The following is a 17,749-nucleotide window of genomic DNA, read 5'->3' as shown; positions in this document are numbered from 1 at the left end:
TTGCATATCATACCTGTTCCAATTCTCAACAGTTTTGGACTGTAAAGCTTGCACCCTTCTTCAGGATGGAACAAATTTTGTTCCATCCTGAAGAAGGGTGCAAGCTTTACACCCCGAAACTGTTGAGAATTGGAACTGGTATGATATGCAAGTCACTTGTATGTGATTATTTTTGAATAAATGATTTTAAGTGCAGCAATCCCTTGACTGGTTTCTACAGTGCCTTGCAAAAAAATTCACCCCCCTTGGCTTTTTACCTATTTAGTTACATTACAGCCTTTAGTTCAAGGTTATTTTAATCTGAATTATATGTGATGAATCAGAACACAATAGTCTAAGTTGGTGAAGTAAAATTAGAAATATATATATATAAAACCATTTTTCAGAAATAAAAAAACTGATAATTGGCGTGTGTGCGTATGTATTCACCCCCTTTGTTATGAAGCCCATAAAAAGCTCTGGTGCAACCAATTACCTTCAGAAGTCACATAATTAGTGAAATGATGTCCACCCGTGTGCAATCTTAGTGTCACATGATCTGAAGGCCCCAGAGGCTGTAACAGCTAAGAGGCACCACTAACCAAACACTGCCATGAAGACCAAGGAATTCTCCAAACAAGTAAGGGGCAATGTTGTTGAGAAGTACAAGTCAGGGTTAGGTTATAAAAAAAATATCCAAATCTTTGATGGTGCCCAGGAGCACCATCAAATCTATCATCACCAAATGGAAAGACATGGCACAACAGCAAACCTGCCAAGAGACGGCCAAACACCAAAACTCAGGGACCGGGCAAGGAGGGCATTAGACAGAGAGGCAGCACAGAGACCTAAGGTAACCCTGGAGGAGCTGCAGAGTTCCACAGCAGAGACTGAAGTATCTGTACATAGGACGACAATAAGCCATACGCTCCAGAGAGTTGGGCTTTATGGCAGAGTGGCCAAAAGAAAGCCACTACTTTCACAAAAAACAAAATGGCACGTTTTGAGTTTGCGAAAAGGCAATGTGGGAGACTCCCAAAATGTATGGAGGAAGGTGCTCTGGTCTGATGAGACTAAAATGGAACTTTTTAGAAAACGCTATGTCTGGCGCAAACCCAACACATCACATCACCCAAAGAACACAGTGAAACGTGGTGGCAGCATCATGCTGTGGGGATGTTTTTCAGCAGTCGGGGCTGGGAAACTGGTCAGAGTTGAGTGAAAGATGGATGGTGCTAAATACAGAGATATTCTTGAGAAAAACCTGTACCACTCTGTGTGTGATTTGAGGCTAGGATGGAGGTTCAACTTCCAGCAGGACAATGACCCCAAACACACTGCTAAAGCAACACTTGAGTGGTTTAAGGGGAAATATGTAAATGTGTTGGAATGGCCTAGTCAAAGCCCAGACCTCAATCCAATAGAAAATCTGTGGTCAGACTTAAAGATTGCTGTTCACAAGCACAAACCAACTTGAAGGAGCTGGAGCAGTTTTGCAAGGAGGAATGGGCAAAAATCCCAGTGGTAAGATGTGGAAAGCTCGTAGAGACTTAACCAAAGCAACTTGGAGCTGTGATAGCCGCAAAAGGTGTCTCTACAAAGTATTGACTTTAGGGGGGTGAATAGTTATCCTGTTTCCCCAAAAATAAGACCTAGTGTGATTGTCGGTGATGGCTGTAATATAAGCCCTACCCCCCAAACAAGCCCTAGTTAAAGTTCTTGTAGGTCTTATTTTCAGGGTAGGGCTTATTTTCAGGGAAACAGGGTAGGGCTTATTTGGGGGGTAGGGCTTATATTGCAGCCATCACCGACAATCACGCTAGGTCTTATTTTCGGGGAAACAGGGTATGCACATTGACTTTTTCTGTTATTTTGTCCTATTTGTTTGCTTCACAATAAAAAAAAAAAATCTTCAAAGTTGTGGGCATGTTCTGTAAATTAAATGATGCAAATCCTCAAACAATCCATGTTAATTCCAGGTTGTGAGGCAACAAAACACGAAAAATGCCAAGGGGGTGAATACTTTTGCAAGGCACTGTATATATGGCCAAATGGGAAGGCCTGATTGCATGCACTAGAAGATTGCTGTGTGCTGTTCACTCCACCTTGAAGATAGAGATGGAAATATATATATCTCTATCTCTCTATTTGGCTTATTCAGTAAGTCAAAAAGCAATCCATAGCAACCAATCAAACTACAGTTGAGCTCGAAAGGTTGCATACCCTGGCAGAAATTGTGACATTTTGGCATTGATATTGAAAATCTGACTGATCATGCCAAAAAAACTTTCTTTTATTTAAAGGGTTACTCCACTTTCGTGGGGGGGAAAAAAAAATAACAAATAAAGAAAAAAATAATATAGCATATACAATTGCAACACAAGTCATATTGTAACTGTTATTTAAAATGACCTTTCCTTTCCAATCTGCAGCTCTGTCATTTTCTGTAAAGTGCAATATGGCTACCTGTAGATGTTCTGTACACAGAATTTGTACAGAACGCCCCCCAGAAACATAATTTCCTGCTTGTGTGATTCTGTCACTGATTTTCTCAGAAGTCTACACTAAGATACAAGTAATGCCGCGTACACGCGAGCGGGCTTCTCATCGGACTGAACTCCGAAGGACTTTTCAACGGAGTTCTGACGAAACGGACTTGCCTACACACGATCCCACCAAAGTCCGATAGTTTCAAAGGTGATGACGTTCGACCAGACTAGAAAAGGAAGTTCAATATCTAGTAGCGAATAGCTGCCCTTGCATCGTTTTCGGTCCGTTGGACTAGCATACAGACGAACGTTTTTTTCTATAGGAATTGAGTCCGTCAGAAAGATTTGAAACATGTTCTATTTCTGAGGTCCGTCAGAATTTTCGACAGAAAAGGTCCGATGAAGCCCACACACAACCGGAATGACCTTTTCTGCCGAAAAGTCCGGTCGTGTGTACGCGGCATAAGATGTCAGACATCCCCGCAACATAAATTTCATTTTTGGTGAGATACTCCCAATAGGAAATCACATCTAAAGGGATGTCGGCCCAACCGCTTTCCTCATTAGTGCCCTGCAGGTGCCACAGCTGATGGAAAATTATGAAACCACTCCCATTAGATTCACTTTCCCACATGGACAGACACACACAGGAATTTCTTCAGAATAACAAAAGGTAGGAATCTGCAACAGAGTTTGTTAAAAACTTTGTAATGTACCTAGACCACCCAGAGAGGAATGTTTTTTTTTCTCAACAAAAGTGGAGTTACTCTTTAAGGATAGTGATCATATGAAGCCATTTATTATCACATAGTTGTTTTGGCTCTTTTTTAAATCGTAATGATAACTGAAATTATGCAAATGGACCTGATCAAAAGTTAAAAAACCCTGGAATGTGACACACACAGGTTAAAATGGCAATTAAAGGTTAATTTCCCACATCTGTGGCTTTTTAAATTGCAATTAGTGAATAAATGGTCAATTAGTTTGTTAGCTCTCACGTGGATGCACTGCGCAGGCTAGATACTGAGCCATGGGAAGCAGAAAAGAACTGTCAAAGACCTGCATAACAAGATAATGGAACTTTATAAAGATGGAAAAAGATTTAAAAAGGTATCCAAAGCCTTGAATATGCCAGTCAGTACTGTTCACTTATTAGGAAGTGGAAAATTCGGGGATCTCCTAATACCAAGCCAAGGTCTGGTAGACCAACAAAGATTGCAGCCACAACTACCAGAAGAACTGTTTGGGATAGAAAGAAAAACCCACAGGTAACCTCTTGAGAAATACAGGCTGCTCTGGAAGAAGAGCACACTGGAGCACAATACGCCGATACTAGAACAAAAATTAGCTGCATGGTCAAGTTGCCAGAAAGACGCCTTTACTGCGCCCATGCCTCCTCGTCTCTCCTGCTGGCTGCTGTGGGGAATGTCTCAGGATGTAAAGCAGGGAAAGGGCCTGTAATTATGTCATTTACTGCCCCCTTCCTTTTTCTGAATCAATACTGTCAGTGAATGGTATTGATCACTGACTGTGTCAATTCATAACTGAAGCATAATAAACTGTTTACTATGCTTTCGTTTGTGAAGAATAGGAAGCCACTCAGCACAGAGGACTCCCCATTTATTCCCAGTCCAGCGCAGCTGAGGCTGCAGAGAAAGGGACTGGGGAATACCTGTCCTCAGTCCCTTTCTCTGTCTCAAAAGTGAAATATCAGGCATCTGTTTAAACCCCTGATATTTCACCAAAGCCCCACAACAGTGCTCCTAAAACAATTGTAAAAAAAAAATATATATATAAAAATATTGTAAAAAAGAATTGAAAAAAAATACAAATAAACTACTGGCATTGTCCTCTGTCCTACTGACTCCGCGCACATACTATCTTCTGCCCTACTGATACTGTCCACACACCATTAACTGCTCTGACTGACACTGTCCACTTGTAAGGTAGGCCAAGTTTACATTTGTGACATTTGTTTTAATATATTTTTCTAAGTATTCCTTGCTATTTAGTTTGGTCTTGGTAGTTAAAAAAAAAAAAAACCCTAATGACTTTTGATCTTTCACTTTGTTCAGGTAGATCTCCACCTCTCAAAGGTTGCCTACCCCTGCCTTAGGGGCATATACAGTTAATGTTACTAAATGTTACTAATGTTTTTTTATGAAACATTCACTGGTAGTGAATCAATCACTGTCATTTAACACGTATGCATGTTTGAGTGTCAGGTTCACTGCTTTATAAATCTGTTTGGTTGGTTTTTTTTTGGTGTGTTATTTGTGTCCTGCAGCTTTTTTTTTATCTTTTTGTTTTATTTAATTAAAATAATGAGGCTAATGTGAGGGCTTTTTTGGGCAAAGAACAAATGTAGGATAGTTACAGGAGCGAATTTAACCCTTTAGAGCAGGGGTCTCAAACTGGCGGCCCTCCAGCTGTTGCAAAACTACAAGTCCCATGAGGCATTGCAAGGCAGACAGTTACAAACATGACTCCCACAGGCAGAGGCATGATGGGACTTGTAGTTTTGCAACAGCTGGAGGGCCGCCAGTTTGAGACCCCTGCTTTAGAGCCATTAATAGTCCATTGTACCCTTTAAACCAGGGGTCTCCAAACCCCGGCCCGCGGGCCACATCCGGCCCACTTGTGCCTTTTCCCTGGCCCGCGGCTCACCCAGACTCATAGCATTGCTGATCTGCTGCTTTTAAAAGCAGCAGATCAGCAGTATGACTGGCCACTCCCCCACACCCTCCCATGCTGCCACGCTGTGCTGAGGATTTGCCGCTGGGACTGCCTATCCTAGCAACCAATGGCGTCATCAGCGTGGCACCTCCCGGCGTCCCGCCCGCTGTATGTATTAGAGATCCTCCTATGTGTGTAGCAGCCGTCAGGAGTCGGGAGGTGCAGGAGAGCTGCAAGAGGCAAGTGGCAAATGGCAAATGTACATGTATAGGAGACTCTGCTGATGATGGGGAGGCTGCTGGGGACACTGGTGGGGAGACTGATGATGGGGAGACTACTGGGGACACTGATGGCGGGGAGACTGCTGGGGACACTGATGATGGGGAGACTGCTGGGGACACTGATGATGGACTGATGATGAGGAGACTGCTGGGGACACTGATGATGAGGAGACTGCTGGGGACACTGATGATGGGGAGACTGCTGGGGACATTGATGATGGGGAGACTGCTGGGGACATTGATGATGGGGAGACTGCTGGGGAAACTGATGATGGGGAGACTGCTGGGGACAGTGATGATGGACTGATGATGGAGAGACTGCTGGGGACACTGTTGATGGGGGGACTGCTGGGGACACTGTTGATGGGGAAACTTCTGCGGACACTGATGATGAGGAGACTGCTGATGGGGACACTGAGGATTTGGAAACTCTGCTGGGGACACTGATACTGGGGAGACCAATGATGGGGACACTGATACTGGGGACACCAATGAACGTATTTTACAGTTGATGGGGAAACCCTGATGGGGACACTGATATTGGGGAGACTCTGATGGGGGACACAGAGATGCGGAAAGGCTCTAATGGGGACACAGATGTGTGGAAGGGTCTGGTGGGGACACAGATATGTTGAAAGGTTCTGATGGGGGACACAGATGTGTGGAAATCCTCTGATGGGGACACAATGTGCAAGGAGACTCTGACAGGGACACAGACACGCGGAAAGCCTATGATGAGATTATTTAAATTTTATTCATTTATTTATTTATTCGTCCCGCGAATATTTGTAAAATCTACCATGTGGCCCTTGGGCTAAAAAGTTTGGAGACCCCTGCTTTAAACCATCAACATTTATCTTAATGTGGTGTTTTGCACAGAGCAGCCGCGATTCTCCTCCTCTAGGGTGCCCCGTCGGCGCTCCTGGTTCCTCCCATCCACCTGGTGGCCCCACAGAAAGCAACTTTCTCTGGGGGGCACTTGTGTGGGCTCGCCCCAGAGTCCCACTGCTGCTGCGTCCATTGACACAGACAGCTGGACTTGGCCCCCTGATACTGTATTTGATTGACCGTAGCGGGAGCCAATCGATCTGCCCAATGACAAAAGAGACAGCGGCTGGAGCCGCTGGGCTCACGCACATCGCTGGATCGGATGGGCTCAGGTAAGAAAAAAAAAGGGGGGGTCTCAAGTTTGTTTACGCCCACCGGTCCATAGGGCTGAATGGACCATCTGATCAGGTCGGATGTGCGGTGCAGAAAACATGCAATTTTGCACATGTTTGCCGCACCGCACCTGGTGCGAACAAGCCCTTGGTGCATTCCATCCAAATGGCAGCTTCATTAATTTCTTACCATAATTTAGGGGAATTGAGAACTCTCACTTTCACTCATTCCTAATGGCACTGTTTTCTCTTTACAATATAGCCAATCACTTTTTATTTTATTTTTTTTCTTATATCTATATTTGCTTATGTGCAAAAAGAGCAGAAAAACAGGTTCACTGTGTTATTATTTGCAAGCTTTGAAGATTAGTTCTATCACACACTGGGCTGATCTCAGCTGCCCGCTGGGTATGTCATTCTAGTAACAGCAGCAGATACACGGAAAACAGACATTCCTAAACTTGTACTTTCTGGTGTTCTTTTTGGAGATTCTCTGGAATTGCTTTGAACATTGAAGGATTTCATCTCCCAGAGACTGACATTGACGTAATTCCTCGTGTCTCTGCTCCAAGAGCTTGCTGGATTTCTCAGCTATTGTTTCAATAAGGTCATCCACCTGTAATGCAGAAGGAAATGTGTGATGTTACAAGTCCTCCAGCCAGGGCAGTATTGAGAGGTTTGGAGTGTCTTTTACTTTACATTGGAGCAGTCCTCACTGTGAGACCCATCCCTGCTCAAGGTTTCCTTTGAAAACATGCCCGCTGGGTCCTGATTTAATATGCTTGTGCCCCTTGGACCCATTCATTTCAATAAGAGAGCTAATCTGCCGGAGGCTGCCATGGTTACAGCCCTCCTATAGGAATGTATAGGGCTACGGTTTGCATGGGCCCTAAGAAAAGGACTCGGCGGTGAAGCTTTCAAAGGGAAAGACTTGCAGGGCCTGGCACGGTTGCATAGTGAAAATCACTGGAGTGGCGAAAAAGGCAAGTATTTAACCAGTTGGGCTTCACTCCTTCAGTTAAAGAGGATGTCCAGGTATGGCTATTTTTACATAGTTACAGTGGTCCATCTTGGACCACTGTAACTATGCATATACCATACTTGGCCAATCCACCTAAAAGCTGGAAATCACTGAAGTAGGTACCCAATACTACAGTTTTTGAAGAATGCAAAGCATTCTTTGATTGATCGAGTTAGAGAGTGCATTCCCCAGCCAGGCTCTCCACCTTGTCTAATCAAAGCATGCTTTGCATGCATTCAGAAAATGTAAAGCCTTTTCTAGAGGGCTTCAGTGCTGAGCGGGCAACCTCCTGTGTCCAGTAAGCAGCAGTGCAGCCACTTAGCATGGCACCTGCAAGTTAGTGGAGATTACTGTCGTAGCAGTGCCTACTATAGTGATTTCCAGCTTCCAGGGTAGTTGGCCAGGTAAGGTAAATGCATCAATAAAGGAAGGGTAACCCCTAGAAGTCGCACATTTATGGTGTCCTACTGCAATGAATGGAGTGGCAACCACAGCCTGGACTCTGACCAGGCCACACCCCCAACATTACCGAGGAAGTCACGGTGGTGTAGTAGCCCATTTGACGTAACGCATATGGGGGAAGAAGTCGCAGTGGCAACATCATCCCGCAAGCATCTTGTCGTTTCTATGTATCCTGAGCCTGCACTGCTCAAGTGCTGCGTTTGTGAGTAACGTTTTAATGTTTTTATGAGGAAATAAACCGTTTTGCTATACAGAGAGCACTAGATTTTGCCTTTTCTGTTCCTATGTGCACCGGACCCCAATGAGGGAATCTGTACTGGCTGGTGTCCACCTAATCAGCCGGAGGCAGCACGGACGGAATAGGAGCTCCATGACCAGCTGATTCGTTTATATCCCTGAAAGGGAACCTGCTTTTTCTGACCTTTTGGTGAAACAGGGGTCAGAACGTGAGGTGAGCAGCTAGGATATTGGGGTGGAGGAGAGCACTTGCATTTTCAATGTTTATGCGCTAGTGGTGTGTTGTGTGTTTTTGTGCAGAAGACTCTGAGGATTATTTTTGTGCATTTGGACTCTTATTTTTGTTCAATTTTTTTTGAGTGTGTGGACTTTATCTTTATTGTCTATTGTTCATTATTCCCCTATAGGGAACACGTATATTTCATTATTGTGTATTGTTCACTATTCCCAGTCAGGGAACACAAATATTTGATTGTGCACTCAGTATCTTGCTTTATTGCAAGTTAATCATCTATTCTCTTTAAGGATTTATTGGTAGTTATTTAGGAAGCGCAACACTGTTTTGTTATGTACACTCCCCCAACATGTTTTACTCTGCCCTCCGGAGCTTAGTCATGCATCCCATTCGCATGACAGGGGAGTATGTCTCAATGGAGCCGGTTCACACATCTCCATGGTGGCCACGGAGTGAATTGCACAGAGGTCCTGTGCATCTTTGGTTCCGTTTCAGGTCCGAATTCCGGCAAAAATTTGGGCCTGATTCGTTCCTCAGAACGGGGATGCACCAGACCCCTGCTGTGAGTCATGTCTGCACTAAGTGTGAACCCAGCCTGAATCCCTGATGAAGTGGTAATCTTATATCCCCCAAAAAGTGTTGGCTTTTTGATGGGCTTCTGTGACAAAATAATACCCTTGGATGCCTAAACCTTAGGTTTTGGTGCTCTTCATCTCCCTACACCTTCTAGGATGACAAGTCAAGATGACGCTAGGTGCGCACCACCCTGGAAAGTAATGATCACTAATTTTATATGTACTGTCCCTGGCAGTCCTGCCACCCAAGGCCACTGCCTGTGTTTGCAGAAATGCATCCCTCATTTTATGCATGTTATACAGTAGGTACAACAGAGAAGCAATTGTTCCTAAAGTATTTATCCATGAATGTTATTAAAAATCATTGTACAAGAATCAAACCTGTGTTGTGTGCAGCGGCCTTATCAGTGATCTATACAGCAATCGCCACTTTTGTATGGAGAAGTTGTCTGATACAAGAATCATCTGTTCAGCATGATGATTTACCTGCACCTGTAGGCCATGCACTGTATACTCAGACTGCTGTTTCACCTTCTCCACAGCCTTCTTCTTCCGTCTCATCAGCACAAAGTGTCTCTTTTTAGAGGAATATGAGCCCTACACAGAGGAGAAAGAAGCTATACAATTCATTATAGCCAAACAACACATTCTAGCTGTAACTGTGTGCCAGCATAGCAACACTAATCTCTGGTTTAAAAAAAAAAATTCTGTTCAAGTATGTATGCTTAACCCGGAAAAAAAAATAATAATATTGCTTTGTGCACTGGTCCAAATCATTTGGTGGAGGGGGAATTATGGTGTGGGGTTGTTTTTCAGGGGTTGGGCTTGGCCCATTAGTTCCAGTGAAGGGAACTATTAAGGGGTCAGCAGACCAAGACATTTTGGCCAATTTCATGCTTCCAAGTTTGTGGAAACAGTTTGGAGATGGCCCCTTCCTGTTTCAACATGACTGTGCATTAGTGCACAAAGCAAGGTCCATAAAGACATGGATGAACAAGTTTGGGGTGGAGGAACTTGACTGGCCTCCACAGAGTCCTGACCTCCACAGAGTCCTGACCTCAACCTGATAGAACACCTTTGGGATGAATTAGAGCGGAGACTGCGAGCCAGGCCTTCTTGTCGAACATCAGAGCCTGACCTCACAAATGTGCTTCTGGAAGAACGGTCAATCATTCACATAATCACCTTGTGGACAGCCTTCCCAGAAGTGTTGAAGCTGTCATAGCTGCAAAGGGTGGGCCAACTCAATATTGAACAGTGGCGTCACGATATAACCCATTAAAACGGCCGGCGTCGCGACTGTCCGAAGGACCCGTCACTTATATGTCAGTCTCAGAGCCGCTGCCTCAAGGAAGTCGGGCTAGGTGACGTCACGTGACAGCCGCCGCTGTTGTTTATGGGAGTTGTAGTCCACGGCGGTGGCTTCTGCATGCTGAAGCTCCCTGGTCCCGGTGGGTGGAGTCTGGAGATCAGTGCAGCCAGCCTGAGATAGCTACAACTCCCAATCCCTGTGGTTGGATCTCTTGGAGCTGGACAGTGGACACACACGTGTCTGGCCTGGGCACGCCGCTGGTGGCTGCAGTACACTGTGCACGCACATCAGAAGTTGACCCCTGGAGACAGGAACATCACCCACCCCCCCAGGACTAGAGGAGGCCTTGCAAGGAGGAGGACCTGTCCTGCTGAGCTCTGAGCCTGAGCTGGCAGCTGCCAATTCCGGCCATAGCTGAGTTGAGAGACCCTGACGCCCCCAGCTGACCCCACATGATCATCCTAACTATCCCCCCACCCCCATACACCTCATTTACCCTGCCCCAGTGCCCATGGCCTGTGAATACTGCTGGGAGCTGACCACGGATCTGTGGGTCCTGCTGGCTGCTGGCCATGGCCTACAGGCCAGCGGCCAGCAGGACCCATAGGCCAGCAAATAGCAGGACCCATAGGCTATTTTCCGCTCCCAGCTGGACCCACAGGTCAGTGGCCAGCAGGACCCACAGGTCCAGAGCCAGCTCCTAGCAGAACCTGTGGGTCCTGCTGGCCACTGGCCTGTGGGGCCTGCTGGTCCCTAGCCTAGGGTGACCAGAAGTCCCCAGTTTCCAGGGACTGTCCCCAGACCAAGTATGTCCCTGCAACCCTACCATGGGCCCCACTGGGCATGCCTTGGAGAGGAAGGGGGGGGCGAGTGCTGCCGGATTACACAGATCTCCCGTTTACATGGCATGGCCACTGTGTGCAGTCTATCATAGGAACCCGTCCAGGAGGCGGGACTTCATATAACACCGGCCGCCGGGTAAGTGGGAGATCCCCGCTCAGTGTAATCAGCGCTCTCCCCACCCTTTCCCTCCCCTCTCTCTAATTACCATGCACTGGTGAGGCTGCATTGATGGGCACTGGTGAGGCTGCATTGATGGGCGCTGATGGGCAATGGTGAGGCTGCATTGATGGGCACTGGTGAGGCTGCTTTGATGGGCGCTGATCAGCCTGCATTGAAAGGGCACCGGTGAGGCTGCAAAGATGGGCACTGGTGAGGCTGCATTGATGGGCACTGGTGAGGCTGCATTGATGACCTCTGGAGTGCATCCTATTCTTGGAATATATATATATATAAATATATATAATTGTGTTTTATGGTTGGCCCCCCTACTTTTGTCCCTGTCCCCCCATGTGCCCCCCTAAATATGAAAGCTGGAAACGCCACCGATATTGAACCCTACGGACTAAGATAGGGATGCCATTAAAGTTCATGTGCGTGTAAAGGCAGGCGTCCCAATACTCTTAACAATATAGTGTTGTTTGACTGGAAAATAGATATCAGTATGGCATAGGAAATCCAGTAATCCTGTCTTTGAGCATATATGAACTATATGTTCTATATTCCTTTAGAGATCTCAGGCTGTCAGGTTCAATTTGATGATCCTGCAATAATAATCATGCGGGAAGCTATGTAGTCAACTCTCCTCTTGCAGTTTACAGTGAAGAGTCAACCAAGGAGGCAAACCACCTACATGTAAGATGACTCATCTGTCTAAAGTAGGTCGTGGAGACATCACCCCACTGTTTGACTGCTCTTGTATTGCGTCCCAATACTTTTGGTAATATAGTGAATGTGCACACTGGGCATCATAAAGCTTTAGCCCTATATTTCTCTACCTGGGACAAAAAGACAAAAAACTATTTAACTTGCACCACTGGTTGTCATATTTTATAAGCTACTTATAGATGATGCTTGGCATTAAAAAAAAAAAAAAAAAAACACATTTATAAAGCAGTACCACTTGTAACCAAAAGATGGCAGTGCAATATCAGTCATGTCACATTGATGCATCCACTAGGTCTGAAGATGATCATTTTGTGTACTTGCAGATTATGAAAAAAATGGGTGTAAAAGAAACATTAAGTGAGCCGACCAGTCTGTGGACATCTTTAATAAAACAGAGCCACACAATATGGAGAGGCATTGCATTTAAAATAATTCCACTGAAAGTAGACACCAGTCCCATATTGCACTTAAGACATAGAAGCATATTAGTCGTTTTGGTGAGTCCACAGGCAGTTCTTATTTTAGCACGAGGCCTGTTTCTTACTATTAGTGGTATATTAATTATGGGCTTTCCCATTTAAAATGATGTTTAACACATACACTGCAATAGTAGGTAATTGAAAGTGCTAAAAACAAAAAGGTGATTCTGATCGCTGCTGGGTCACATGACCCTTGCCAAAGCATTAGTCATATGATCTCTGCCAGAGGATTGCGGGACTGATGTTCATGCTGAGCCAGTCCCTTAGTGTTTCTGTTTAAATGGTGACCACATGATTAATACGTTCTCCATGTGACTCTATAACCTATAACCTCTATATACCATATTTTTCTTTGCTCAAATTATATATCTATATTTTTTAAACTCTTTTTATTGATGAATGTATATTACAATAACACATTCAACATACCTCAAAACATGAGCACCATAGCATATAAAGTACAATAAAACCGACACGTAGCAAGTGTTGGAAAATACAGATTCAGCTTTGTTTGGATTGCAAAATCAAAAAAAAAAAACCATAAAATAATTCGGAAACTATTCCCCTGGACATATAAAATCCGCATTAGAAGAACTGGGTTCTGATAATTACTCTACCTTACCCCTGAGTCAATGGACCAAGTAATGTATGCTTTCTTAATTACTGGAAATAGTAAGGGTAAGATGAGCACCATACGTCCCAAATTCTATTATATTTCTTAGGGCCACCTCTATGTTCATATACAAGTTTTTTTATATGGCAATATTTAATTAACTATCTTTATCCACGTACGAACCGATGGAGGGTTGAGTTAAATCCACTTGAGTGCACTAGCCTTTCTAGCCATAAACAGGGACTCTATGATACCTCTAACACTGTTCCTCATCCAAAATGCCCAAGATGCATATTCTAGGCGTGCATGGTACAGGTAAAGATAATACTGAGGCTCAAGTTATATTTTTAAAACTTTCAGTCATGGCTAGCTACAATGTGAGGGTTATTTATTTATAAAAAAATCTATATGATCTATATTATACACTATATCAGTGTGTCTCAAACTTTTTCCAGTCAAGGCACCCTTTAAAATTCTGCACATCTTGATACACCCCATTCTAAAATGAAAATAACTAAACTAATAGTTTTATATATAGCAGCAGCATTCACACACATAGGACACTCAAGATTAGAGGTGATTTATTTTTACAAAGCAAATACACTTTTGCACACTGGTATTTACTAGTATTCCAGCATTTCTTCTCCCTCATGCAGCTAACAGGACCCCAGTGCTGACAGAGAGGGGCAGGGGGTCAACAACCTACTTATCAACCAAAGACGTCTATTGTTCTACTGATGTCCGCACCCAACAAAAAAACCTGGGGCTTTTACCACCCGCTGGCTTGTATAAAATTATTGAGCAGTTTGGGGCAATTTTAAGGCATTTTACTAAGCCACCCTTGAAGAACCAAGAAGGCACCTCCCCGGTTAAAAGAAGACAAAAGTTTGTGGACACCTGACCATCACATTTATATGAGGTTATGTTTTTGAATGCCCATTTAGAAAACCATGGGCAATCATATGGAGTTGCCCCTCTCCCTCCTTTTTTGCAGCTTCAACATCTTCCACTCTTCTGGGAAAGATTTGGAGTCCATAAGATTTTGCAGTGTGAGCATTTGTAACCATTGAGCCAAAAGAAACTTTATGGGGTCATGTACTGATATTGGATGAGAAGACCTGGTCCTCAATAGGCTTTCCAATTCTTTTCAAAGGTATTTAGTAGGGACTGAGGTCAGGGTTCTGTGCAGGACACTCAAGTTCCTCCACACTCATCAAACCATGTCTTTATGGAGCTGGCTTTGTGCACAGGGGCGCAGTCTTGTTGTAAAAGAAAAGGGTCTTCCCCAAACCAATGCAAAAAGTTTGGAATCATATAATTGCCTACAATTATTTTGGGTGCTGTGTTATTAACAGTACCCTTCACTGGAAACACCTAAACTCAATAATTTGGTGAGGTGTCTACATATTTTTGGGCAATTGGTATACTTAATTTACATGCTGCATATAATAGTCTTTACAAATGTAATCCTGAGATCAAGAGTCCATCTCCACATAGACAGAAATGACTCTAAAAATTACTTTTAAATATGACTCTGGCAAACTTGACAATAATACTGTAGGTCTAGGGGACATGGAGAAGAATATCTACTTGCCCAATCCTTGGCTCCTCCATGCTGCTAGATCAGTCCCTACAGCATTTTCTCCCCTATGCTCCAACGATCTACGGTTCTGATGTTTCCAAGGCTGATGCATGGTCTGTAGCCATCCAATGGACATGATGATGCTGAGGGACAGTCCACTGCCAGAGCACAGGGTAAACGCCGTTTACTGGGGGAGCAGAGGATTGGGGAGGTAAAGATGCTTTTTCTTTCCTCTAGATTAAACGAGCAGGAAAACCCTTGCAGTGTGGATGCAGCCCCACCACAAGGGACGATTTCCATGTTTCCATGGAGTTGAACTTTAATACTTTGCTAACATAAGATCTTTCTTCTGGAAGGTGTAAGAGTTTTTAACTATAACAATAAATCTGGATGTTTTATAGGGGATTTCCCTTGGAAAAATGATGTCTTTTCAGTCTAATTGGAGTTGCTCAATCACCTTTGGAGTTGTATTTTGGGTTTTGGAAAAAGCTATTGAGAACTGGATGAGCTGTCACTGTGTCATGATGCGTTTATAGAGAGCCCATTGGTAGCAATGGACCTTTACCTTCTGCAGGCCGGTGGGAAGTGCGGTGACAGACACACGCCTTGTCATCCTCTTGGAGCGCACAATGAGGTTGTCCGCCATGAGTTTCTTCGTCTCTGCCTCTACAACATTAACATCCAGTTGGAGAATTGCTTGCAAAGAAAAATACTCTTATAAGTTACACTGAACAGATAACAGTAGTTACATGGCAGAAGTAAAAGATACTGGGCCTCAATGCAAGGTTTAGAGTGGGACTTTTTCATACAAAAAACTTTGACAGTCCATGTAATCAGTGAGGTGCAGTAATAATAAATATCATGTAAGAAGTTCTAAAATGCACTCTGTGGGTCAGCCAAAAGTCAAACCATCTCTTTCCTACGAAAAAAGGTCGCTCAGAAAGTAGCAAATTTTCACAAGTATATTAAAAGTACAACTAGAGGCTTCTGTATGACAGTCTAAATGAGTACCACATTGTCACGGACAGATACTCACCGAGGCCGAGATGCCGAGAGCGGCTCGCCCTTACGACCACGCGCACCCAGACCCCCGAAATGGGTACAGGAGGCTGAGGGCACGCGGAGGCACGGGCTTCCGGAAGGATAGTAGGTTCCGAAGCTGGAAGCGGGTGTTCTGGGATCCGTAGGGAGCAGGGCTGAAAACACAAGCAAAGGTTAGGGTACAAGCAGGTGATAATCAGGGTATCACAAGGTCCAGTAGTGCAGTGGTTAAGCAGACCAGGGCTTGGTGCACAGATCAGGCAGCTAGAATCAAGATAGTCTGGCAGAGTGGTAATTAAACAGGCCAGGGGTTTGGTACACAGGTCAAGCAGGTTATAGGTGGGGTTGTCCAGCAGAGTAGTAGTTAAACAGGCCAGGGGTTTGGTACACAGATCAGGCAGGTTATAGGTGGGATTGTCCAGCAGAGTAGTAGTTAAACAGGCCAGGGGTTTGGTACACAGATCAGGCAGCAGTACAAAGGGACAATCCAGGAGAGTAGTAGTTAAACAAGCCAGCAGAGGTTCGGTACACAGATCAGGCAGCAGTACAAGGGACAATCCAGGAGAATAGTAGTTAAACAAGCCAGCAGAGTTTCGGTACACAGATCAGGCAAAGTACAGGGGAAACACAGGCTCAAGGAACAGGGAGAGCTGACGACAAACCAGCAACCCGACTGGGCGCTGGAGCCGTCAGATATAGTCCCCCTGCCGGCGAGCGCGTCAGTGTGACGCGCTACCGGGCACCCGCACGGGCTACGGCGCGCACACGGGGACCGCCGTGCACCCGCGCGCGCCGCACCATCAGGCCGCGGACGGGTGTGCGGCGAAGTGCTCGTCCCGTGCGCATGCGCACCGGAGCCCGGCGAGCGGAGACGCTCCCTGGCTCCTGACAGTGCCCCCCTCCTAAGGGCGGACACTGGACGCCAAGGCTGGTCATCAGTTCCGGATGATCTCGATGAAACATTCGAATTAACTGTGGAGCGTGCAGATTCCTGGCGGGCTCCCAGGAATTATCTTCGGGGGGGTACCCCTTCCATTGAATCAGGTACTGTAACTGTCTGCCCCTCTTTCTGCAACCAAGAATGGATTCCACTTCGAATTCAGTCTCACCATCGATTCTGACTGGCGGAGGAGGGGGTTCTCCTCTTCCCGGAAAAGGACTGGGCACCACAGGCTTCAAAAGTGACACATGGAAAACGGGGTGAATCCGGTATGTCTTGGGAAGTGTCAACTCCACAGCCACAGGGTTGATAATCCTCCTGACTTGAAAAGGCCCTATGAATTTAGGCCCGAGCTTTCGAGATGGCAGCGGTAATCTCAAATTAAGGGTGGACAGCCAGACCTCGTCTCCTACATCAAATCTTGGGTTTGCCTTTCTGCCCCGGTCGTATTGTCTTTTGTAGTCCTCCTGGGTTTTGCGTAGTGTGTCTTGTATTTTTTGAACGTTAGTTTGTAGTGAATTTATCCTATCCTGGACTGCAGGAACTGCCGTTTCGGGGATGTTATTAGCGAAGGATGTGGGGTGGAACCCACAATTGATCCAGAAAGGGGTCTGGTTGGTGGAGGCATGGATAGAGTTGTTGTACGCAAATTCAGCGTAAGAGAGGAGGCTCGCCCAATCATCCTGGGATCCCGAGCAGAAGCAGCGGAGGTATTGCTCTAGCGTCTGATTGGTCCTCTCTGTCTGGCCATTGCTTTGGGGATGATAAGCCGAAGAAAGACAAATGTTAATACCCAAGGCCCTGCATAGTTCCCTCCAGAATTTGGACGTGAACTGGACGCCTCTGTCCGACACGATGCTCCTTGGTATCCCATGGAGCCTAACAATCTCTTTTAGAAAGATGTTGGCCGTGTCTACGGCAGAGGGAGTACCCCTCATG

General features: G+C 45.2%; 1 protein-coding gene across 1 annotated transcript in view; it reads right to left on the bottom strand.

Annotated features, from left to right (window-relative positions):
• Window positions 1–6,521: 6,521 nt before the first annotated feature.
• Window positions 6,522–17,749, bottom strand: part of LG07H3orf49 (linkage group 07 C3orf49 homolog) — a 29,430-nt gene continuing 18,202 nt past the window's right edge. Inside the window, exons 3-5 of the mRNA XM_073591377.1 lie at window positions 15,395–15,525; window positions 9,602–9,712; window positions 6,522–7,201 (exon numbers count right to left, since the gene is read on the bottom strand). Of these exons, the coding sequence (XP_073447478.1) occupies window positions 7,004–7,201; window positions 9,602–9,712; window positions 15,395–15,525 (440 nt within the window). The 3' untranslated portion in view covers window positions 6,522–7,003. The remainder of the gene's footprint in view (window positions 7,202–9,601; window positions 9,713–15,394; window positions 15,526–17,749) is intronic.

The sequence above is a fragment of the Aquarana catesbeiana genome, linkage group LG07 (assembly GCF_042186555.1).
Source record: "Aquarana catesbeiana isolate 2022-GZ linkage group LG07, ASM4218655v1, whole genome shotgun sequence".
In the NCBI taxonomy this organism is placed as follows: Eukaryota; Metazoa; Chordata; class Amphibia; order Anura; family Ranidae; genus Aquarana; species Aquarana catesbeiana.
Note: the sequence above shows the minus strand (reverse complement) of the source record. Positions and strands in the feature narration are given on the sequence as shown.